Source organism: Macrobrachium nipponense, chromosome 4, assembly GCF_015104395.2.
Source record: "Macrobrachium nipponense isolate FS-2020 chromosome 4, ASM1510439v2, whole genome shotgun sequence".
Lineage (NCBI taxonomy): Eukaryota > Metazoa > Arthropoda > Malacostraca > Decapoda > Palaemonidae > Macrobrachium > Macrobrachium nipponense.
Genome location: NC_061100.1, coordinates 88,986,452 through 89,011,621, shown reverse-complemented (window position 1 = coordinate 89,011,621; position 25,170 = coordinate 88,986,452). Strand labels below are relative to the sequence as shown.

The 25,170-nt window shown below is 42.1% G+C and overlaps 1 protein-coding gene across 3 annotated transcripts in view; it reads right to left on the bottom strand.

Annotated features, from left to right (window-relative positions):
• The window catches only part of LOC135211001 (organic cation transporter protein-like), a 421,916-nt gene that overhangs the window by 332,990 nt on the left and 63,756 nt on the right, over nucleotides 1-25,170 (bottom strand). For all 3 annotated transcript variants that reach the window (XM_064244015.1, XM_064244017.1, XM_064244016.1), the window contains exon 2: nucleotides 22,214-22,381. In XM_064244015.1, the coding sequence (XP_064100085.1) occupies nucleotides 22,214-22,362 (149 nt within the window). In that variant the 5' untranslated portion in view covers nucleotides 22,363-22,381. The remainder of the gene's footprint in view (nucleotides 1-22,213; nucleotides 22,382-25,170) is intronic.

Below are 25,170 nucleotides of genomic sequence, written 5' to 3'. Positions count from 1 at the left end.
TTGGGCAGTTATGAACAGACTGATGTTTGGGTCTCTCCAAAGTTTCCACAACTTCTGGCAAACCTGTGGACAAGACCTTTCTGAAAGAAGACCTTGCCCTTTCCTGCTGAGTTGGTCTTCGATAAATTTGTTTCTCTTTGGGACAAAACAAAGTACGTAAATTAACAATATTCCTGGACTTGTCCAAAGGAAAATGGAGTTTCTTTGCTAACCTAAACAGATCCCTTGATCTGTATTTTTTTGCCTTTTTATGTAACAATCAAGAGGTTGAATTACCGGAAAACATGTGATCATCTTGTCTCTGGCTATGAAAATTTTCTTAACAGTCTGAAAACTGAGAGTGGACCTTCAACTACATATAAATCAATGATTAGATCAAATAAAAAAAATGGCTTTGTTGGTATTGAACAAAATGTCTGGTCCTGAGGCTAGACGCAGAAGATAATATTAGACCCTCAAGATCATTGAAACAAATCAGTGAGAACTAACCAGTTGTCAAAAAATAGAATTCTGCTACCAAGCAAGCAACACCATCTTGTTAACCCTCTTACGCCGACTGGACGTATTTTACGTCGACATTTTTTGTCTCCCGTGTGCCGACTAGACGTATTTTACGTCGACTTACAAAAGTTTTTTTTTAAATTCGCGGAAAAATACTTATAGGCCTACCAGCCTAAAACTTTTGAATCACGCGCCTTGGGGGATGCTGGGAGTTCACGGATCAAGGTGTTGTTATGTTTACAATCGTTACGCAGGCGCGCAAGCGAGAATTTCTTTCTTGCCGAACTAAAAAGTACCTGTGACACATCTCGGAAATTATTTTGTCACTTTGACATAATTTTTGTACCATTGTAAATTAGCCGTTACATGTAGTATTATATATGAAAATGTGCGCATTTTTATGTAGAATACAACAATAAAATACTCATGATTGTAGCTTTTATCAGTTTTGAGATATTTTCATATAAATAACGATAATTGCCAAAATTTCAACCTTCGGTCAACTTTGACTCTACCGAAATGGTCGAAAAACGCAATTGTAAGCTAAAACGCTTATATTTTAGTAATAGTCAATCATTTACCTTAATTTTGCAACTAATTGGAAGTCTCTAGCACAATATTTTGATTTATGGTGAATTTATGAAAAAACTTTTTCCTTACGTACGCGCGGTAACTCTTCCGAAAAAAATCATACATGCGATTGTGGTAATGTTTGCACCATTTTAAAATTAGCCATTATATAAAGTTTTATATATGGAAATGTGCACAATTTCATGCACAATACAACTAAAAACAACCCATGGTTGTAGCTTTAACTAATCAGTTTTGAGATATTTTCATATATAAATAACGATAATTGCCAAAATTTCAACCTCGGTCAACTTTGACTCTACCGAAATGGTCAAAAAACGCAATTGTAAGCTAAAACGCTTATATTCCAGTAATATTCAAGCATTTACCTTCAGTTTGCAACAAATTGGAAGTCTCTAGCACAATATTTCGATTTATGGTGAATTTATGACATAACATTTTCTTTACGTCCGCGCGTAACTCTTCCGAAAAAATCATACGTGCGATTGTGGTAATGTTTGCACCATTTTAAATTAGCCGTTACATAAAGTTTTATATATGAAAATGTGCGCAATTTCATGTAGAATACAACAAAAAATAATTGAAGGTTGTAGCTTTTCTCATTTTTGAAATATTTGCATATAAATCACGATAAATAGAAAAAAAACCACGTTCGGTCAACTTTGACTCTACCGAAATGGTCGAAAAAAAAACCAAAAGCAATGTAAGCTACAACTCTTACAGTCTAGTAATATTCAGTCATTTATCTTCTTCTTGAAACAAATTTGAAGTCTTTAAAAAAATATTTAGATTTATGGTGAATTTAAACAAAAATCTCCGAAATGCGTACGTACCATTCTCGGAATATTTGCTCCGTTTCATATTAGGCATTTCATAGAGTTTTATATATGAAAATGTGCGCAATTTTATGTAGAATAAAACAAAAAATATTTGAAGGTTGTAGCTTTTCTTATTTCCGAAATAATTGCATATAAAAATATATATAAAAAAATTCTACATTCGGTCAACTTTAACTCGTCAGATATGGTCGAAAACTGCAATTGTAAGCTAATACTCTTACAGTATAGTAATATTCAATTATTTGTCTTCATTTTGAAAGAAATTGGAAGTCTCTAGGACAATATTTAGATTTATGGTGAATTTTTGAAAAAAAATATTTGTTTACGTCCGTGCGTTACGAATTCATGCATTATTTTGTGATAATATTTTCTCTGTGTTGCTTTTATCGTTTTACAATGTGTTATATACCAAAATGATCGCAATTTAGTGTACATTACAACAAAAAACAAAGTAACTTGTTACCTTTAACCGTTTTGCGCACAGCGTGATTTGAATATAATTATGCATGAAATTTCGTTTTTGCGCTATCATATATCGCATTATTTATAATATGATAATGATAATTTTTTTCATTTCTGATGGTTGCATACTAAACTTCAGCCAATGACAAAAAAAGGAGCCAAAAATGAACTCTTAATCTTGAAAACTAAGCGCGCTGTGATTTTTTGAAAAAAATATTTTTTCCGCTTCCGCGCTCTCACTGAAACAACTTCAGCACACGGGAGACAATTTTTTTTTACCGCTTCGGCGTAAGAGGGTTAAGGAACCCAACACAACTGAATATTTGTAGTGCTGTACTTGGACCAAAATACAGGGCTTAGAATTGGCAGACCTTACATTAGAGGACAAGGCACAGATGCTTCATTGACTAAGGTTGTAGCAGGACTTCAAAGTAAAGGCCATCCCCAGTTACCGGCGATCCAGTTTTATGGCTCTTGTCTAGCGCTGATAATACACTATTGGTGCTGATCTGTACTTAACAGAAGTACCATTAACCTGTTATCGGCCCCAAATTCCACCAGCACCGAAAATTGCCCATTTTCAGTTATCAGCAATTTTCGCTTATCATCAAGCCATTGGAACATAATCCCCTTCCGATAACCGAGAAATGCCTGTATGTGTCCTACCTGTTGACAAAATTCATCCGTTCACCCTTCCGAATGGCTGCCAGGTCTGAACTGAATAACTCCATAAAACAAAGGAGTAAAATTAATTAAGTGGAATGTCCAATGATGGCCTGAGGTCTTGGAGAACAAGAAAAAAATCACAAATTTTCAATTTTCATTTTTCATAGTTAACAAACCTGAGGTCTTAACAACAGGATAATCTTTTTGAGCCAGCTGTTAACTGGTTAAAAACAATCAGAGATTGTAAAGCAAGGAATCTGTGGCATCTGGCAACTCATACTTATACGAGGTGGAAGTTGGTCACTGACCAGGTATAGAACCTCCTGACGCATCAGTCTTTCAGTCTTTCTCCCAACCCAGGAAAAGAGAGGGGGGTGACTAGAGGTGGGCAGTAAACTTTAAGACCACAGGATTGTTAGCTATGAAAAAAAAAATTAAAAATATGTTATGAAAAAAAAATTATTAAAAATATGTGATTTGGTCATACGCTGAACAAACCTTCGGTCTTTGATAAATTTCTTTCTCTTTGGGACAAAATGAAGTAAATGAACAATGTTCCTGGACATTGTCCAAAGGGAAAAAAAAAAAAAAAGTTTCTTTGCTAGCCTAAGCAGATCCCTTGATTTGTGTCTTTTAGCCTTTTTATGTAACAATCAAGAGGTTGAATTACAAGAAAACACTACGATCATCTTGTCTCTGGCTATGTGTTCCACTTGTGTAAGACCATTCTAAATTGGCAAAAGCTCTAGATTGTTTGTTAACAGTTTGGTCTACTCTAAAATCTGACTCCCAGACATCAAAGGTTTCCTCAGATTGACCCACAAACCTGCCTCCGGAACCTCTGAGGACAATGTAAGGTCTGGGTTCTGAAGTCTAGAGGCAAACATGAAAATTTTCTCAACAGTCATAGAAAATTATCAAATCTGTCTCGCTGCTGGAAAAAATATGAAAATGGAGAGTTGACCTTCAACCACATATAAATCAATGATTGGATCAGATAAAACAGCTTTGTTGGTAGTGAGCAAAATGCCTGGCCCTGAGGCTAGACACAGAAGATAATATTAGACCCTCAAGATCATTGAAACAAATCAGCAAGAACTAACCAGTTATCAAAAAATAGGAAAACTCTGCTATCAAGCAAGCAACTCCACCTGTTAAGGAACCCAACACAGTTGGATATTTGTAGTGCTATACTTGGACCAAAATACAGGGCTTAGAATTGGCAGACCTTACCTTAGAGGACAAGGCACAGATACTTCATTGACTGAGGTTGTACCAGGACTTGGAAGTACAGGCAGTCCCCAGTTATTAGTGATCCAGTTTTATGGGGCTTGTCTAGCACTGATTTCCGGTTATTGGTGCTGATGATAAACTATTGGTGCTGATATATATACCTAACACGTATTCGCCGCCAAATTCCATAAGAGCAGAAAATTGCCCATTTTCAGTTATCAGCGGAACATAACCCCCTGCCGATAACCAAGGAATGCCTGTGTGTGTCCTACTTGTCGACAGAACTCATCCATTCACCCTTCCAAATGGCTGCCTGGTCTGAAATGAACGACTCCATCAAAAAAAGGAGTAAAATTAATTAACTTGACTGGTAATGTCCAATACTGGCCTGAGGTCTTGGGAACAAACAAAAAAAATCACAAATTTTTAATCATGTTATTGTTATAATACAATTAAGTTTGTTCATACTTACCTGGCAGATATATATAGCTGTATTTTCCGAAGTCCGACAGAATTTCAAAATTCGCGGCACGCAGTGGGCGGCCAGGTGGTAGTACCCATTCCCGCCGCTGGGAGGCGGATATCAGGAAACTATTCCCATTTTCTATTCATATTTTATCAGTGCCACTGTCTCCTGAGGGGAGGTGGGTGGGCACTTTAATTATATATATCTGCCAGGTAAGTATGAACAAACTTAATTGTATTATAACAATAACATTTTGTTCATGAAACTTACCTGACAGATATATATATAGCTGAATCCCACCTTCGGATGGTGGGAAGAGACAGAATAGGATTTTTGGGAAACTAAATTAAGTAGATGATATACATCTTGGTTCCTCACCTGTTAGCATAGCCGACTTCGTGATTACTGTCACCAAGTCTGCTTCTGCATTACTAGAGTTTGTCCAGCGAGGTAGACCTGTAATGCTGGTGCGCTCTATATGATCTGTCAACGGGGGCGTGACCACAATGTGACTAGACCATATGACCATATTTCTGAGGGCAACGAAGCTAAAAACCACCACCTGACCTAACCTATCAAAGTTAGTTCCATAACTTCTAGGCTAAAGAAAAGGAATGCGCCTCAAGCGACCAACCCTTCAAAGTTAAAAGCACACCTATCCCTTTTCTATAGGATAGGATTCGTGTTGCTTGCTGCCCCCAATAATATATCTACGGATATGTATGGTCCTAGCGACGTACAGATCTCAAATGTCGTCTTCACATCCCGTCGGGAGTGTGAAGCGAACACAGAGTTGCTTCGCTAAAGCGTGGCACTCAGGATGTTACTGAGTGTCATGCCCTGTTGAAATGCTTCCAAGGCCGCGCCCTCACCTCTTGAGCATTCATATTAAGAAAAAATCTCAAATCTTTATGCAAACATAATGAATGAGACTTCTTAAAAGAACTCCTTGACTATACTGCCAGGGTGTTCTTGGACATGAACCAGTCTGGTCTTTTACGGAACACCGCAGATTGTCCGTTGATCTCGACTTTCTATAGTTTTATCAAGATAAAACTTGAGAGACCCGACAGGGCACAGGACTCTCTAATGCCCTTGCCCAATAATTTGTGCCATACCCTTGGTCTCCAAGCCTTCGGGTCAAGGGTTAGACAGGTTTTCGTTCTTATCAAGAACGGAAGGCTTAGAGGACAGACCGCATTATGTCCTTTAAAGCTAAAACCTCTGATGATGGCTAAAACCTCACTAACCCTCTTTGCCGTGGCTAGAGCGGTTAGAATGTTAGCCTTTCTGGTCACGTGTATTAAGTTCGCAGAAAGGATAGGTTCGAAACGCTTTTGGCATCAGAAACTCAGACTACGTCTAAGTTCCATGCCGGAACCTGCGATCCAGAGAATTTCAAGATCTCCCCAGACCTCAAAGATCGTGAAGCTTAGTTGTTTGACAGAACCGAATCTCTGAGCCTAGAGGCCGTCAACAACATATTTGCATATTCTACATTAGTTAGGACTTCTATCTTATCTCATACTTCATACGGAAAGATAGAACCATAAAGAAATTCACAGAGGTCGAGGTGGAGGAACAGTCATTTCCCTTCACTATCTCCAGAAACGGCCCCCTCCGATTGAACACTGAAAATGGAGGCAGCTGCTTTGCCTTGGCCAAGAGACTGCCATTAATTTTGAAGATCTTATCGCTTCTCGATAGTCTAAACGCCTTCAGACTCAGAGAGGAGAGATATTAGATACTTCACTAAGTGACGATGTGAGATTACACCGATTCTCTCGGGAAGGGTCTTTGGACAATTCTCTGAATTACCTGACCTCTGTGAATCCAACCTCTTAGAGGCCAACATGTGGCGACTAAAGCTAATCCTCTAGGATCATGAATAAGGGAACAACTTAAGAGGAAGCTCCTTCGTCTTCAATATTACGAAAAACTTAACGAAACCTCTTGAGGATCGTTACGTTCCGTGCCCAAGCCCATAACCAATTCTCTCTTCTTGAGCTATGAGAGAGCTGAGAAATTATCCGAGATGATTTGGGCCACTCGATCCAAACTCACCCTTCGAGGAACTGGAGAGCCGACCAATTTGGCTTCCAATTTTTTCAGACAATGTGCCAGAACATCTGTTCCTCTGTTCGGATGTCTGGCACCCTCTCGCTATTACCCGAGGTGATCCTCAAGCCGTTGAGAGAAAATTAGAATTATTACAAGATCTTTGATGTTATTCCAATTTCTTCGTGAGGAAAAATTGTAGAGGTCTGAATTGCTGTTTATTCAGGGAAAACAAGCTTCTCCAGCGAGGAAATGGTCCCCAGCAAACTCATCCATTCCCTCACTCAGCCTGCTTCCTTCCCTAAATAAGGCTGCGCTTTGCATAAGCAGGAGAGCATTATTATAGTGCTATGCCGCGGTAGATTCGTACAGAATTCTGTTACCGTGCGGTAAACCCGCACCGAACAAGTATAAGAGATATCTTGTTGAAATTTCTAAGTAAACGGAAGGCATGTTCATTCAAGATTACTAGAAATTTCCTCAACCCGAGGCTAAATCCATGATTGTAGGGCAGAGAGACGGTTTATTCAGCCATTCCCGCAAGGGAGAGAGACGTAACCAACCGCGCATGACACCGAGCTAGCCGGTACTGCGTAGATCACAGTTAACAGCAGCCTTGTTCATCGTCTCGCACTATCTGCCTGAGTTGCCAGCTACTCCTTTTACGAAGGGATAGGTATGGAAATTATCGAGCAAAAGGAAACTCTCAAGCAGGCATATTTAAACGAAACAAAATTCGCTAAATACAGAAACTGAGTTGGTGTTGCAGTTCAATTAGAATACTTCTCGTCTAAGTCGCAATCCGTAGAATAACTAGGATATGCGCCTACCCCTTGGACAATTCAACTGCTTAGTAGAATCATGTCGCGAGGTTAATATACGTTGTATATTTATAGGATTCTGAACAACGATCTCCATCCTAATTTCTTTCCTTCAAGAAAACAAAATAAGGATTGGAGATCGACCACCTTCGATCTCTATCAAAAAGAGTGAAGGAGAAGTCTTCCTCGAAGGAAAGCTTCAATGGTGAACAGAATACTATCTGCCCGAGTTGCCAGCTACTGCCTTTACGAAGGAATAGGTATGATATTATCGAGCAAAAGGAAACTCTCAAGCAGGCCTATTTAAACGAAACAGAATTCGCTAAATACAGAAGCTGAGTTGGTGTTGTCGTAACAATACCTGAAGAGTTGTTCTTACTCCGAAAACTCTTGGAAGGTTGAAGGGAGTGTCAAATAAATACATTAGAACAACAGTTCTTTCGGCTTCTATCCGCAGAGGTAAATACGATATGCGTATATGCTTGACCCATGCGTTAGCAAAATGACGCAAAGATAAACTACGTAAGTATTGTAGTAATTTGAACATCGAATTCTCTACTACATCTTTCCTCGAAGAGGAAGAGAGAAAGAAAGGAAAACGACTGTCCACGTTCTAATGAATGAGACTTTTTAAAAGAACTCCTTGACTCTTTGCCAAGACTCTTTTCTAAGAAAAGGGAGTAATATTCGAATAGAGATCATCAAGAGAGAACCGAGGATCGAAAAGGACCGTTCAATGTTCTTATGATATTGGACATAAGACTTCCTGGATCTAGTCTACAAGTCTTTTTCTTACTCCCCGGATGAGCCTCTGAAAATGAATGAGAGCTCTTCCGAAATTTGTTAACGAGTTTATCCGCTTAAACGATAAAAACGTTAAAATCTATGTCAATGAGAACTACCCCATTTATGAGGGGTCCCCCACTTAAATGACAAAACGTTTAGTATCTTGACAATGGGGAAACGTCCTTACTTGACAAAACTATTAGCACTTTGCTAATAGGGGAAAACCCTTTAACATGACCGAAAGTCACCCAGGAATCCGAGTATATAATCTTCCCGAATTCTCAGAGAAATCGATATGAAGAGGGAAGAGGGATCGAAGAAAAATTCGGGTATGTCTCTCCGCTAACTCCGAATCCTTTTTAAAAATTTCTGTAAAGGAATGTCCTGTGGAGAGTCCTGAAAAAACCTCGTCTTGACGAGCGTTTATAAAGCGTCAAGCGTCCTAAGAAACGTTGTGAACAGCAAATAAGACGCCTTCTACAAGTCTTTTCTCTCGCAAAGCGTCCTGCCGAGCTTCCACCGAAGCGTCCTGGCGAATGTCCACAAAAGCGTCCTCATAAGCGTCCTCAAAAGCGTCCTGGAAAGCGTCCTGCTGAGCGTCCTCATAAGCGTCCTGCCGAGCGTCCTGCTTAGCGTCCTGCTGAGCGTCCTCAAAAAACGTCCTGCTTAGCTACGAGCGTGTCTGAGCAGAGAACACCAAGTCTTCTGAACGACGTTTCAGAGAGGAACTCGTTGAGCGACCTGATGCATGCAAGGCCCGCCAAGAGGCGTCCTGGCGAGCGACCTTGCCAACATCTCAATGTTATGACGAACCGCGTTTTGCGTATGACGTTGAATATTTTCAAGGGACGTCCTCATGCGAGTCTCCATGGAGAGCCGCACGCTGCTCCTGAAGTGTGTGAACACTAAAGGAAGACGTATGGCTTTCGTCTTCAAGACGGGCCTTAAAGACCTTCATACCTTCTTACAAAGACAGTGGCCGCCTGTGCGACAACTTGCGTCTTAGTAATGCAAAAAGAACATCCTCCAGAAACGCACTCAGCAAAGGAACGCCCGAGCGTCCGAAAGACACCCTCGCAAGGTGCTTGCCGAGCGTCCTGGAGAATGTCTCTACTTATAGGACGTCGAGCACCTCCAAAAGCTTCCTCACGTCTAAATTGCCCTTCTTATGCCGAACCAGAGACATAAGTTGTTTGACTGTGCAAAGCAGCTTGCCGGACGTCAAACTTATCAGCTTGCTTTTACGAAGTAAAGCGAACGTTACATAACGTATACGGAGCGCCATTAGGAGAGGAGACGAATACTGAGTTGCTCCTCCAAAAGGTGGAATCTAGAATGTCCTTGATTACCAAATCCTTTTGGAATGCTAGCGAGGTTGAAACAGCTCTAACTTCATGAGCGTTCACTCGCAGGAGGCTCAAATCACTCTTCTGGCAAGATGAATGAGCCTCCTTAATATGTCCCTTAGGAAAAGAGCCAGTGCATTCTTCGAAAAGGGTAAATGTGGTCTCTTCCTGAGCACCATACATTACCCGAAGGACCTCTTACTTCCTTCGTTTATGTAAATATAATTCGAGAGCCCTGACAGGGCACAGGACTCTTTCATCCTCTCGTGACGAGAGAGAGAGGACGTGAAGCGTCCTCTTCTCTAAAGCTTCTTTAGGGGGCGCGAGTCCTTCCGAGAGCTCCAACCCACCCCTGTGTGGGGAGGACGCCTCGGAGGACGAGAGCAATCCTTCAAGATTCGTGCACGTGCTCGATCTTCGGCAGCCTGGGAAGGGACAACAGGACCTGCCGAAAGGAAGCCAGATCAGCATGAAAAACCCGTAACCCTCCTTCGGCTTTTGACATGCCATCTCCCTGGTTTCCTGGGAGTCCGACAGAGGTCTAGGCCTAGAGGCGTTATGGGGCCGATCTGACGTTCCCTCCTAACGAGAGAGAGGACGTGAAGCGTCCTCTTCTCTAAAGCTTCTTAGAGGGCGCGAGTCCTTCTGAGAGCTCCAACCCCTTGCGCGGGGAGGACGCACCTCGGAGGACGGACGAAGCAAGCAAACCTTCAAAGACCATTCAAGATTCGTGCACGTGCACGATCTTTAGCAGCCTGGAAGCGTCAACAGGTTCTGCCGAAGGGACGCCAGATCGGTGGGGAGCCCCCGTAACCCTCTTGCGGCTTTCGACATGCCCTCTCCCTGAGTCCTGGGAGTCTGACAGAGGTCCAGGCCTAGAGGCATTATGGGGCCGATCTGACGCCCCCTCCACAACACAAGGGGCACTACACTTCACAACACTGATTGGAGAGCGAGCACTTTAGTCTAAGATTACTTGATGTAATCCTCTAGCAGACACTTCTTCTAGGCCCGTAAGCCATACCACAGGGTTAGGCAAAATAAAATCTACAGGAGGTTAGAAGGTTCATTATTTCTAACTTCTGTTTACTGTGGAGGAAAACTCCTGATTCTAACACGCTCTAAAATGCGTACATGAATCCTACTTCTTCCGTAATCAGTCACACATTACACTAATTACATTGAACTTATGCAAAGAAAACATGTAAACGTCATATATACTAAGCGAGTGTCTACCGAAAGTTCCGGTAGCCTCACCTTACCCCATGCAGACAACAAAGTCTGAAACTAGGCTAACTAGCTTCAGACATCAAATGCAATGAAAAAATTTACGATAGCGTATGCCTAGCCACAAATCCAAGTCAATAATCGAAAGAATAATTAGGATACTTAAGCGGCTAATGAAGTTTCAAAATCCTAGGCGGAGGTCTGTAAACAGTTGTTTACCGACCGGCGACAGAAAAAAATATGAATAGAAAATGGGAATAGTTCCTGATATCCGCCTCCCATCGGCGGGAATGGGTACTACCACCTGGCCACCCACTGCGTGTGCCGCGAATTTTGAAATTCTGTCGGACTTCGGAAAATACAGCTATATATATATCTGTCAGGTAAGTTTCATGAACAAATTGTATTTTCATAGCTAACATACCTGGTCTTAACAATAAGAAAGATTGTAAACCAAGGTATCTGTGGCATCTAGCAACTCATACATATATGAGGTGGAAGCCAGTCACCGACCAGGAATAGAACCTTGTGACGCATCAGTCTTTCTCCCAACTCAGGAAAAGAGAGAGGGGTGGCTGGCTAGAGGTAGGCAGTAAACGTTAAGACCTCAGGTTTTGTTAACTATTAGATATGAATTGTTTATATGAGGAACAAACCTTCAGTCTTAACAATAGGATAGACATACTTGTAAGTACCCTAAACCAGCTGGGAGCTTAACCCACCCTTCCTAGACGAATGAGTTCTAAAGAAGGGAGTCCAAGCCTGTGAGAGAATAGACAATCGCATACCTAAAAACTCAGCCATCTGGGTTGAAGCACAATGATATATGACCACATTCATTGCATTCCAGGAATGTAAAGAAAACACTGCCTGTTCAAACAACAAACCATGCAAGCCACAGGGGTTTGTCACCACTCCTCACTCCCCTTGCTAGAGAGAGGAGCACTTGCTACTGAATAGCAGATTTTCCTATTATATAGAGCAACAATACAAAACCACCACCAGCAGGACCACCGACTCGCCTGTATCAGACCAGTTCCAGCGTATGACATGCCTATTCTTCAACCCGCCGGTAGGAAGAAGAAAGCCAACTTCACGGCGCTAGACAAGCACCATAAAACCAGATTAAATTAGCCAAGTCTGCTGATAACCTCACAAGGGTAAACAAAATTTGAGCTGGCGAATCAATTCAATAATAACAAAACAAGAAAGAACTCATCCTAATTCCACTGAGGGTTACTGAATATGCATTCCAGTGGGATGCACACCACCAAAATCCAGTTAAATAACTGGAAAATAATGAACAAGCTACCGCCTTCACAGGTGTTCACCTAATGACAGCAAGAACAAACAGAGCTTTCTGCTTATATTTGTTTCTATTCTCCCGCTAGTGGACGGGATGGTCACCTACATAACGTTTGAAGTGTTACCCATGAAATTTTGACTTCAAGCAGCGGTATAAATGGAACTTAAAACTATGTAAATACTTGGCAAGTTACTTATATAAAATTAAAATTTTTTAATCAATTTGTATTTTTCATAGCTAACAATCCTGAGGTCTTAACAATAGGATAACTTTCCAAGTGCCAGCTGGTAACCGGTTAACACAATCAAAGATTCTAAACCATGGAATCTGTGATATCTGGGAACTCCTGAGTGTACAAGGTGATAGCTGGTCAGAGACTGTGCACCGGACCTTGTGACGCTTCAGTCTTTTCCTCAACCCAGGACACACAATAAAAGAGAGATGGGCAGCTAGAGGTCGGCAGTAGAACATTAAGACCTCATGTTTGTTAGCTATGAAAAATATAAAGTGATTAAAAATTTGTCATTTGTTCATATGCGGAATAAACTTCAGTCTTGACAATAGGATAGACTTATACTTGGTGGGAGGTACAAGTATCCTAAACTGGCTGGGAGTTAAGCCACCTGACCATCCTTCCTAAAAGAACGAGTTCTAAAGGTGGCTCCATGCCCGTGAGATGCTAGATAAACTATATCTAACAACTCAGCCATCTGGGTTGAAACACAATGATATATGAGCAGATTCATTGCATCTAGGGAACCAAAGAAAATTCTAACTGTTCATATAACAAACTATGTAGCCACAGGGGTTTGTTACCACTCCTCACTCCCCCTTGCTAGAAAGAGAGGAAAATTTGCTACTGAGTAGGGGGTTTGATTATTTTAATAAAATAAAGCAAAAGAACTATCAGTATGACTACCTTACTCACCTGTATCAGACCAGTCCACCATCTGACGTATCTATTCCTCAACCCGCCCATAGGAAGAAGAAAGGAACAAAGAGAAAGAGACCAGCCAACTCACTCATTCCCTCTTCCACACAATCATCACAGGTAAGATATAATGTCAGAGAGGAACTTATATCTCTCATGTCATGTGCTCTAACCTGCAGAGACTCAATGACACAACCATCAAGAGACGAGTAAGCCTGCTTGATTGAATGGCAGATCCAGAAAGAAATGGTGTTCTTGGAAACCTCTTTTCTGGGCCTAGCAGTGCTAACAAAAAGCCTACAATACCTATGTCTTAGATGGAGAGTCCTTTTAAGATAACAACATAGGGCTCTGACAGGACAGTAAAAGCTCTTGCAGGTCATTGTCAACAAAGTCATTCAAAGATGGAATGGAAAAAGAAGCAAATCTATTGTCATGCACCGAAGGATTTTGGGTCTTGGCCACGAATTCTGGGACAAACTCGAAGGTCACAGACCCCCAACCCCTGGTATGTTTCACAAAATAACTTAGGCCATAAAGCTCCACAACCCTTTTCAAAGAAGCCAAGGCCAACAGGGAAACCGTCTTCAGCGTCAAATCCCTGTTTGATGATCGATGCAAGGGCTCGAATGGAGCTAAAGTGAGATTTCTCAGGACAAGTGAAACATCCCACACTGGAGGCTTGAGTTCCCTTGGAGAACAGGTCTGCTCAAAACCCCTGAGCAACAAGGAGATCTCCTAGGATGAAGAGATATCCATGCCTTCCAGACGTAACACCAAACCTAACGCTGCTCTGTAGCCCCTGATAAAGACACAGAAAAGCCTTTCTCATCCCTGAGAAAGATAAAAAAATCTGCTATAAGCTGAACAGAGGTTTTGAGTGGAGAGAAACCCCATCGATGACAACAATCACAGTAGACTGCCCACTTCCCCTGGTAAACTGAAGAGGACTTCCTGAGGTAACTGGACATACGTCCCGCTGCCCCCTGAGAAAACCTCTCGTGCAGAGTACATACTTGATAGTCTCCATCCGTGAATAGACAGGGATTCTACAGACTGGTGAAACCTTTCGACATGAGGCTGGCATAGAAGTTGCCGCCATGGGGGAATCTCTCTTGGAACCTCTGACAGAAAGAACAGAAGGTCCGGGAACCATTCCACTTGCAGCCACAGAGGAGCTACCAAAGTCATTCTGAGATTTTGAGAACTCATTACCCTGTTCAGAACTTGACGGATCAGGCAGAGGCAGAGGATACGGAACCACCGAACACTAAATCTCCAGCTTCCTGTTGAAGCGAGTCAAGAAGAGGTCCAGCATAGGCCTCCCCCAAACCTGAAAGAGCCTGTCTGCCACAACCTGATGCAGAGACCACTCCGTGCCCAGGATTAGGTCCCGACGACTCAGCCTGTCGGCAACCACATTCCTCTTGCCTGGAATGTATTGGGCAGAAAGCTCCACCGAGTTGTTGATTACCCACTGGTGCAACTCGACCATCAACGAATGAAGATGACGAGACACTAGACCTCCTGTTTGTTCACATAGGCGACCACCGTGGTGTTGTCGGACATCAGAACCACCGAATGACCCTCTACCTTCTCCCAAAACTCTCTCAGACCCAGAAAAGCTGCCTTCAACTCCAAAAGGCTGATGTGTAGCAGCTTGTCTTCTACACCACAAATGCCTGATACAATGAGGTCCACTAGATGAGCACCCCAACCCATGATAGAGGCATCTGAAAACGGAAGGAAGTCTGATGGGGGAGAATGCAGAGGAACTCTCTGAATAGGGGAATCTCCTGCCGGGGACCAGAAGTCTTTCAATCTCCATTGCAGAGACCAAAGATGAAGATGACCATGAGAGACCAGCTTCTCCAGAGAAGACAAAATCCCCAGAAGGACCTGCCACTGGTGAGCTGGCTGTCCTAGTTGTGATAGAAACTTGCATGCCACTAACCGCAACTTCTCCAACCTCTGGTCCGATGGAAACTCTTGACACTGCTGAATCTAATAACCATACCTAGATAAAGAGTTTTCTGGCTGGGAATGAGATTCGACTTCTCTAGGTTTACTATTATGCCGGCATAGCTCACGAAAAAACCGAAGAAGACGATCTCTGTCCTGCTGCAGTTTACCCTTGGAGCTTGCTAAGACCAGCCAGTCATCACGGTACCTTAACAGGCGAATCCTTTGGGCATGAACCTGTCGAGACGAGGGCAAAGACCCTTGTGAACACCTGAAGGGATGTGGTAAACCCGAAGCAAGGGACCTTGAACTGGTATATCTGCTCTCCCAGGAAACTTCCTGAACGAAGGGTGAATAGGGATCTGGAAGTAAGCATCCCTTAGGTCTACTGACAGCAAGAAGTCGTTGTCCCTCACTGCTGTTAACACTGTCTGTGGCGTCTCCATCTTGAACCTTGTCTTCCTAACAAATTGATTCAAGGTGGAAAGGTCGATTACTAGTCTCCAGTCATCTGTCGCTTTTGGTACTAGGAAAACGCAACTGTAAAACCCCGGAGAAGGACACATTATTTCCTCTATTGCACCCTTGTTAAGCATTTTCAACAACTCCTCCCGAAGAGCTAAGAACTTCAGGGAGCCGTGAGCATATGTCTGGTTGAGAGAAGGTTGTGAGGGAGGGGGGGAGGGAGAAGTTGAATGGTAGTAGATATCCCACCCGCAGAACATCTACCACCAATTCTCCGCTCCTTAACTTTGCCACTTGACCCACTGGTCTGCCAGGCATCCCCCTACTCGTGGCAAAGGAGAGGGAGAGGCGCCCACTCTATTGACTACCCCCTCTGCCCCGTCTTTTAGAGCCCCTCCCAGGCTTTTAGGGGCTGGAATGAAAGGGATGCTGCTGCTTGCTAGACTTAGCCTGAAAGGGAGGACTGAGAGACCCTCGCCGAAGCAGAACCCTTAGGGGATTTAACAGGCGAAGATCTTCTTACCTGTCGCTGAGGAGGAGGAGGAGGAGGAGGAGGAGGAGGAGGAGGAGGAGGAGGAGGAGGAGGAGGAGGCGGGCAACGTGAACGTGCCTCTGACTTGAATATCGCCGGAAGAACCAACTTGTCCTTAGTATCTGCCTGTCGTCAGTCAATCATAACCTCTAATTCAGTCCTCGGGAACAGAAACTGCAAGTCAAGGAGATCCCCATTCCTGAGCGCTGATAAAGACTCGGAGTCCACTGAACTCGCCACCTTGGACAAAGCTGCGTCTCTCCTGGCTAGGAGGAGGTTGGCCCACAAGTTCGCACTAAAGTGGGCCAGGTAAGAAAACTCCTTACCACCAGACTGCAACAGTCTAGTGAGTTAGGACGAATTCACTAAACCTCCTACAGACCTATCCAAAGCAATTTTGGCTATCGCGGTGGACCACAAGTCTAGCCATGAGACCGTCTAGAAAATGGAAGCTGCCATAATCTCCATAGCTAAGGCCTCTTGTGATGACAAGGAAGGACCTTCTGACCTAAGTTGCTTTAGGGGTTAGACCAGGTTTAAGTCTGATCATGTCCAGGTTAAGGTGACGAGGCATCAAATGAACTATATTAGTCAAGTAGAACTTCCTATGCCACACAAGAGTAAGAAGAAACTTGGATGACCCCTTGGAATGCAGAGAGCCATCTTGGTCCAACATCAAAGCGTTCACACATTGCAAGACGGACTGAGCATGGCCCAACAGGGGAAGTTCAAAAGAAGTCCTAGGATCCTGACTGGGACCCAGCAAGACCTCTATGCATGTAGAGGTGATAGAAGAGTGAGCTTGCATCCTACACTCAAGATTGCTGAACTCACGCACGAGATTAACCACCTCTGCGAAGGAAGACAAAAACTCTTGAGTGTCTCCCTCCTCCTGCTCCAGAAATGGTGACCGACGATGTGAAGAAGAAGGCTTGGCAGTATTGTCCTCCTTTTGCAACAACACTGATGAAGCTTCCCTAGGAAGCCTAGCATTCTGGACATTACTGGTGGGAGAGAAGTCTCTAAAACTCGAAGACCCTACGACCAAAGGTTCCAGAGCGTCATCATGCAATGATACTTGTGCACAGTCCTGGCTTTAACCGCATACAGGCTCGTGTGAAGAACCATGTACACCATTGTTGAAATGATCACGTACACATACATCAGGTTAAACACGTACGCGTTCACGGGAGGAATCATGTGTGTGGCTGTGTGAAGAGTCGAGCATGTCCGTGAGACTCCAACCAAGGACGATCCCGAGACAAGGAACATCACCAAAGAGAGTTACTCTAAGGCGATTGACTCTTAAGGTTAAGACGTCTTCCAGGAGAACAAGGAATATGTCTGCGGGCAGGGATGCCTCGTGTTCCCGACCGTCAACCACAGTCTTGTCGAGTGAAGAAACCTTAAACACAGCTTGGGCCACTTCCATCTCTGCAACTTTCGACAATTTAGTCGGCGCCTTATCGTCCTTATGTGATGAACTGGAACCGAAACAGATGAAGAGATAGTCCCTCCAAAATAATCAACACGTACGTGCAAAGATGAGACACGTCCCTGTACGAAAGGTGAATACTCAACACTTATACTATCACGAACACGTCCATGAGGAGAGTCATGGGCCTGAAGAGAAGACGACGATGCATTAACAGCACGCACCAAAGAGACACAACCATGTAATGAAGAAGAGGATAACTTCCTTCCACAAGCTTCACTGTCAACCCCACGAACACGAACCTGCGATGGAGAAGCACGACCTTGCGAGGCAGCTGGCGAAGCACCCCTCTCACTTGAACGTGAGAGGCAGAAGGTGATGCACTCCCTCCTCTCGCAGAAGACGAAACCACAAAGTCCTTGATCCTCCATCTGATACGATGACAAGGCGGTGATGGAGAAGAAGGAGGAGGAGATAAATTTCCTTCCCTACGAGATCCTTTAGAAGCGGGAGGTGGAGAAGAGACCTTACATTTACAATCCATCTTCTTTGCAGTGAAGGCAGAAAACCTCTCTTCCAAAACAAGTCCAGTTTCTTGAAGACCGCTTGAAACAACGCCTTGGATGCCTCAGCGAGGCATCCAAGGATGAGAGGCACTGCATCCGACGACATAGGCTGAGAGGGCGCTGGAAGTGTCGTCACTACATCTCTATGACCAGCACTAGTCAATGGCCTCACTTGCGGAGCGATATGGCACGACCCAGAGACTGTAGTTGAGGCTCCACAAGATGGAAGCACGTGAGAGCCAATGTAAAGGAGTCCAGGGGAAGGTGGGAGAGCAATGGGGGCCAGAGGGGGCTATGAGCCTCCAAGAAATGCAACAACAGTCCATCCAAAGAAGGTGAACACCGTAGCCCAAGTGACACCCTGACCGCCACCATTTAGGATGACCCCAAATCTGAAACAAAGGAATTAGATGGTGCAGCCTCCTCCCTCTCAGGAAGATAATTGGAACTCGAGGGAGAGGGGGCTACATTAAACATAACATCACCCTGTGGCACTCCCAATACTTCCATCGACGAGTCAATGGAAGAAAAGGAAGGTGACATGGGATCACTAGAACTAGCCACAGGAAGAGCGATCGAGGGAGAGGGAGCAGCCAAATCATCTAGAAGAGGTGAAGAAAACCCCTCTCAAGATGGAAGAGTCGAAACTCTGTGATGTTCCCTCTTCCTAAAAAACACCCTCCATAGCGACTTAGGCCAGGAACAACATTCCGGACAGGGATTTGTAACTTTACAAAAATTTGCATGTCGTATGCTGATCCGTAGCCAACGACGCTAAAAACCTTGAGAACAGAAAACCCTGAATGCCTGGGCACGTGTTGATGAGGTTGTGAAGACTCGGAGGAAGCCTTAATAAACTAAAACAATCACACACTACACACTGAAAGACAGAACATGGGCACAAAACAACCAGCTTGGAAGGAGAGCAAGCACAAGTGTTTACTCCCTAAGGTGGTTAAGGAGAGACTGAAGCATCACGAGGTCCAGTGCACGGTCTCTGACCAGCTATCACCTGGTATGTGCACAAGTTGCCAGATCTCACAGATTCCTTGGTTTACAATCTGTGATTGTGTTAACTGGTTACCAGCCGGCGCTTGGAAAGTTATCCTATTGTTAAGACCGAAGGTTTGTTCCGCATATGAACAGAGGCAAATTTATAAAATTATAAAAAAGCAAAATATAATAAAATATGGTAACAACTGATAAGAAAGTTACAGTAGAGAAATATACACACATATTCAAGGTGATAAAACTATGGTAGGCTGTGGGTTAACAAAAGGCAGGGTATGGGGTAGCCCATATTTACGTACTAGACGGTTCTGCAGCTAGCGTTTAGTGGTGGGCAACCAGAGGCCAGCATTGTTTGAACCGTAATGTCATTATTTTTCATCATAGAAGAAAAGTAAGAGCATAGTATTTGAAATCCTTGTGAAAAGTTCTATCAGAATAATGTGTTCTTTTTTTCTCAACAACTTATGTTAAAGAAGTTAGAGATGGCTGGATATCTGGCTGGATACATATACAGGCAGACCCCGCCTTATGGCGGGTTTGGCTTACGACGTTCCAAGGTTACGGCACTTTTCAATTATATTCATCTGGAATTATTTCCAGGTTTATGACGCGTGTTCCAGGGTTCCAAGGTTACAATGCAAATGTGACGGAAGAAATATGACTCCAAAAATGCAAAATAATCAATAGTAGAAGGTTTTTTTAATGAAAAATGCAGTAAAAATGCAGTTTACATAGGTTTTAATACACCCAAAGCATTAAAAGTAAGGTTCTCTTGGTATTTTTGACGATTTTCCGGTTTACGACGATTTTCAGCTTATGAAGCGTCTCAAGAACGGAACCCCCGTTGTAAGCTGGGGACTGCCTACATTCAGATCAAAATGACCCCTGGTAACTATCCCCTAAAATATCATCATTATTTTTCATCACAGAAGAAAACTAAGAGCATATTTGGAATCCTTGTGAAAGGTTCTATCAGAATAATGCTTTTTTTTTTTTGCTATGAATAGTAATACTAAAGAAGTTAGCATGGCTGAATATCCAGCCTATCTGGATCAAAACAGTACCCAGCTAAAAACAATCCCCTATAAAATCTACGTACAGTAATACCCCGAACTTACACGATTCGAGTTGCACGAATTCACAATAGCGTGAACTTTTCATTTAAACCTAACTAATTATCATATGCGAGTTCTTTACAATAGCATGAATATTTGCAAATCCTCCAGAAACACAGCAAAACCCTGCAAAAGTCTATATGTTTAATTCATTATGCAAATTTTTAAGTTTTAAAGCCTTTCTGTATAAAATCTTTATTAAAAATGTATTATTTTTATTTTTGTACATGCAGAACATGATACAAAGGTAATTACAGTACCTACAGTTAGTGCATATACAAACTTTTACAAGATGCAATACCCATTCACAAAGTTACTGCACTTTTCAAAGATGATACCCCTTCTGAAACTTTGTTTAATTTCTGAAGTATGTACGCACTAGTATACTACTTTACGTTTTCATGCTTTTAAGTGTGAAATCAGTATGGAGATTCTGTGTATGCTATTTATATTTTTGAAAATATGTACAAAGCCAGTACGTAATTCACAGTGCTTGTCACTATATAAGACCTTCATAATCAACTAGTAAAACATATCAGAGACATAACAGAGTTGTCGTTCTGTGAAAATTATTATCTTAACCTTGGAGAAAAGTACTGGTATATACAATCTGTATGAAGTATGTTACGTAATTACAGCACATACAGTTGATGTACTTTCAGATGATGTTCCCAGTCACACTTTTTAAAGATGATACCCCTCCAGAGTTTTACCTCACATGACGTACGTATTTCTCTCTCTCTCTTTCTCATACTTAGCCCTCACACTAGTAGTACGTACATGATTTTAAATTGATTAAATTTTACCTTTACCCTCTGCAAACATTACGTATGTACATACATGTTTTCTTTATTTCACTGAACTGTGTACCTACCTTTGTTATAACAGACTTATGAAGTTTACCTAGTGACCAAAGAAAACTTTTTTACTCCGAGGGCAAAAGAAAATGGCATCCAAGGAATTAGGGGTAATGTTAGTATACATATGAAAATGGATACATATGTACGTAGTAGTTCCTGTAATTACTTTTACGCCAACCAGTTATTTCTTTATTAAGGGTAATGTATTAAACTAACTTTTACAGTTATTTCTTTATTAAGGGTAATGTATTAAACTAACTTTTAAATCAAATTACAGTAACTTTAATTTAATCTAAAAGTTAGCTTAATACTTAAGGAGCATGATTAGGGTCATATTTAGTGTTAAAATTCTAGAAGTAAGCATTTATTAGTATTTTTAGAGACCGTGCCAAACTTACACGAAACTTCCCCCTACGCGAAGGGGTTTGGAACCTAACCTCGCTTAAGTATGAGGTATTACTGTACATATATGGTCCGATTTTGGTTCAATTAGGTCCAGTAGTTTTGACGTCTATAACAAACATACACATATACATAGGTACACAGTCCACCCGCCAGCTTCAAGGTCACCAAGAGAAGGCACAGGTGCCAAAGCCAGAGGGAGAGGAGAAGGCTATTATCTGCTCTAATCATTTGCTTGTTTAAACTACCTGCACTCTTCTTCCTATGGTTAATCTATTTTTTTTATGACCTCACCTGACCAACATTCTTCATACCTTAGATTGAAATCACAGTCCCTTCACATAAATGCACAGACAGTCCATCTGGGTCAGCCAAGCACTCTTCGATGTTTTTTATATGACAATTGCACCTATGGCATGGAAGATGCGTGCTAACCTTAACAGCAGATAACAGTTATCCCTAATAATGGTGATGTCTTGATACACTAAACCTGCATGCTAAGTATAAAAAAAGCTTGATTTATGCTAATGTAATAATACATATTATAATAATGATACATCATAATTTAAATAATGTTGAGAGAGATATCATATACGTAATATAGGGCATCTCATTAAAAAGTGATCTCATACCTGTACTTGGGGGTTGCTGCAATGAAGACATATGCCAAATTTGCACTACCAACTAGGATGGAGGGAAGACATAGTAGTAAGAAAACACATTTCTGGAAAGGGCCAAATTCACCAATCTCCCGCAGGATAGCATCAACATCAATGGCCATCACAACTGTCAACTATACCCTGAAAACAAACATCCTTTTAAGAAATTTTACCAGATTAGTACTCACTGTTGAATCATGATTTTTTGCATTTCAATATACGGTAGCTCACCGATATAATAGATTAAAGCGTCTGAGCCTACGCAGTTATAAAGGAAACTCTGTAATCCTTTTATATGAATACATACATACATACATACATATATATATATATATATATATATATATTAATATATATATAGTATATATATATATATATATATATATATATATATATATGTATGATATACATATATATATATAGATATATATATATATATATATATATATATATATATATATATATATATATATATATATATATATATATATATATATATATATATATATATATATATAGTATATATATATATATATATATATATATATATATATAGATATATATATATATATATATATAGTATATATATATATATGATATATATATAGCATATATATATATATATATATATATATATATATATATATATATAGATATATATATATATCTATATATATATATATATATATATATATATATATATATATATATATATAAGCACATATACATATATATATGCACATATATATAGCATATATACGTATAGTGGTACCTCGAGATACAAAAGGCTCAACTTACAAAAAACTCGAGATACGAAAGCCAATGCGAAAAATTTAACGGCTCTACATACGAAAAGTTTTCAAGATACGAAAGGTTTCTGAAAGGCCGAGATTCGCCCGGATAACAATTTTGAAACTCGCGCCACGTGCCGCCATCTTAGTACTAGTAGACTTGCCACCATCCTCCTGCTCTCCATTGGTTTCCTGATGCTAGTCACTGCCATGAGACCTTCTCTCCTATTGGACAGCATCCCTCCCATCATGCATCTTATACGTACGTGGTGATATGCCTACCTCGGCCTCTTCGTACCAACATCTTTATTGTACGCACGCAGCATTCGTTCGGTCCAACGATTTTGTTTAGTGACGTAAATTAGTTAGTGATTTCGTTGCAGTACTATTATCGTGATGTGCGAAAACTTTATTGTGTAACTTATACATAAATTACGTACAAGATAACGTAGTCATGGGTCCCAAGAAAGTATGTTCACGGAAAGAAGCGCATGCTCTCTTTGGAGACAAAGATGGAGATCATCAAGAAGCATGAAGCTGGTATGCGATTGAGTGTGATCGTAAAGGAATACGGCCGTAATCCATCGACAATATCCACCATCCTTAAACAGAAGGATGCCATCAAAGCAGCTACACCGTTGAAGGGCATCACTATATTGTCCAGCAAGAGGAGCCACTGCACGACGAGATGGAATGGCTGCTCCTCGTCTGTATAAAAGACAAAGAAATCGCTGGCGATACGGTAACGGAGACAGCAATCGCCCACAAGGCCAGCACTATTTTCGGAGATTTGATTGCGCAGGCGGAAGACGACGGAGGGGAAGGGACTTCAACGCCAACCCCAGAGTTCAAGGCTTCGCATGGCTGGTTCGAGAAATTCCGTAAACGGACTGGCATCCATTCGGTGGTGCGTCATGGGGAGGCTGCCAGCTCGGACAGGAAAGCGGCCGAAGCATTTAAGAAAACTTTCGACGAGATGATGACCAAGGAAGGCTACAGTTCTCAGCAGGTTTTCAACTGTGATGAGACTGGCCTTTTTTGGAAAAAAATGCCTCGTCGGACGTACATCACGCAGGAAGAGAAGAAGCTACCCGGGCATAAGCCTATGAAAGACAGGCTTACGCTCGCACTTTGTTCCAATGCCAGTGGGGATTGCAAGGTGAAGCCCCTACTGGTGTATCATTCTGAGACTCCTCAAGCCTTCAAGGCCCACAAAGTGCTAAAGGAGAAGCTTCCAGTGATGTGGAGGGCTAATGCAAAAGCCTGGGTAACGAGGCTTTAGTTCACCGAGTGGGTAAATCTGTGTTTCGGCCCGACAGTGAAGAAATTTTTGGAACGAATCGCCTCCCCCTGAAATGTCTGCTGGTGTTGGACAATGCCCCTCCCCACCCTCCTGGCCTCGAGGAAGATATCCTAGTGGAGTATTCCATCGTTAAGATTCTTTTTCTTCCGCCTAACACCACCCCTCTCCTCCAGCCCATGGACCAGCAAGTGATAGTGAACTTTAAGAAGCTGTACACAAAACATCTTTTCAAGAGATGTTTCGACATCACCGATACCACAAACCTCACCTTGCGTGAATTTTGGAAGGAGCATTTCGACATCGTCATTTGTATCCGACTCATCGACCAAGCTTGGCAGGAAGTTTCAAGGCGAACCTTGAATTCCTCGTGGAGGAAACTCTGGCCTGATGCCGTATCCGCCCGAGACTTCGAGGGATTCGACGTGGGTGAAGCTGGTGCTGCAGAGTCCGAAACAGTTGGCGATCCCGAAACTGTTTCCCAACCAGATCTTGACGAGATTGTTGAACTCGGCAAGTCCATGGGGCTGGTCGTCGACGAGGACGACATCAACGACCTTCTCGAGGAGCACCAAGAGAAGCTTACGACGGATGACCTGAAGGAGTTGGAGGCCATGCAACATAACGTCGTTCAAGAGGAGTTCTCTAGCAGCGACGAGGAAATTAAGGATGTTCTAGCCGCTCTTCGTAAAGTGCAATCGTTTATCGAAAAAAGACACACCCTGAAAAGGCTCACACACGTTGTATGCTTGCGCAGTTCGATGACGTTTGCCTGAGTCGTTTCAGGAACATTGTGAAAAGTAGGCAGAAGCAATCTTCCTTGGATCGTTATTTTTTAA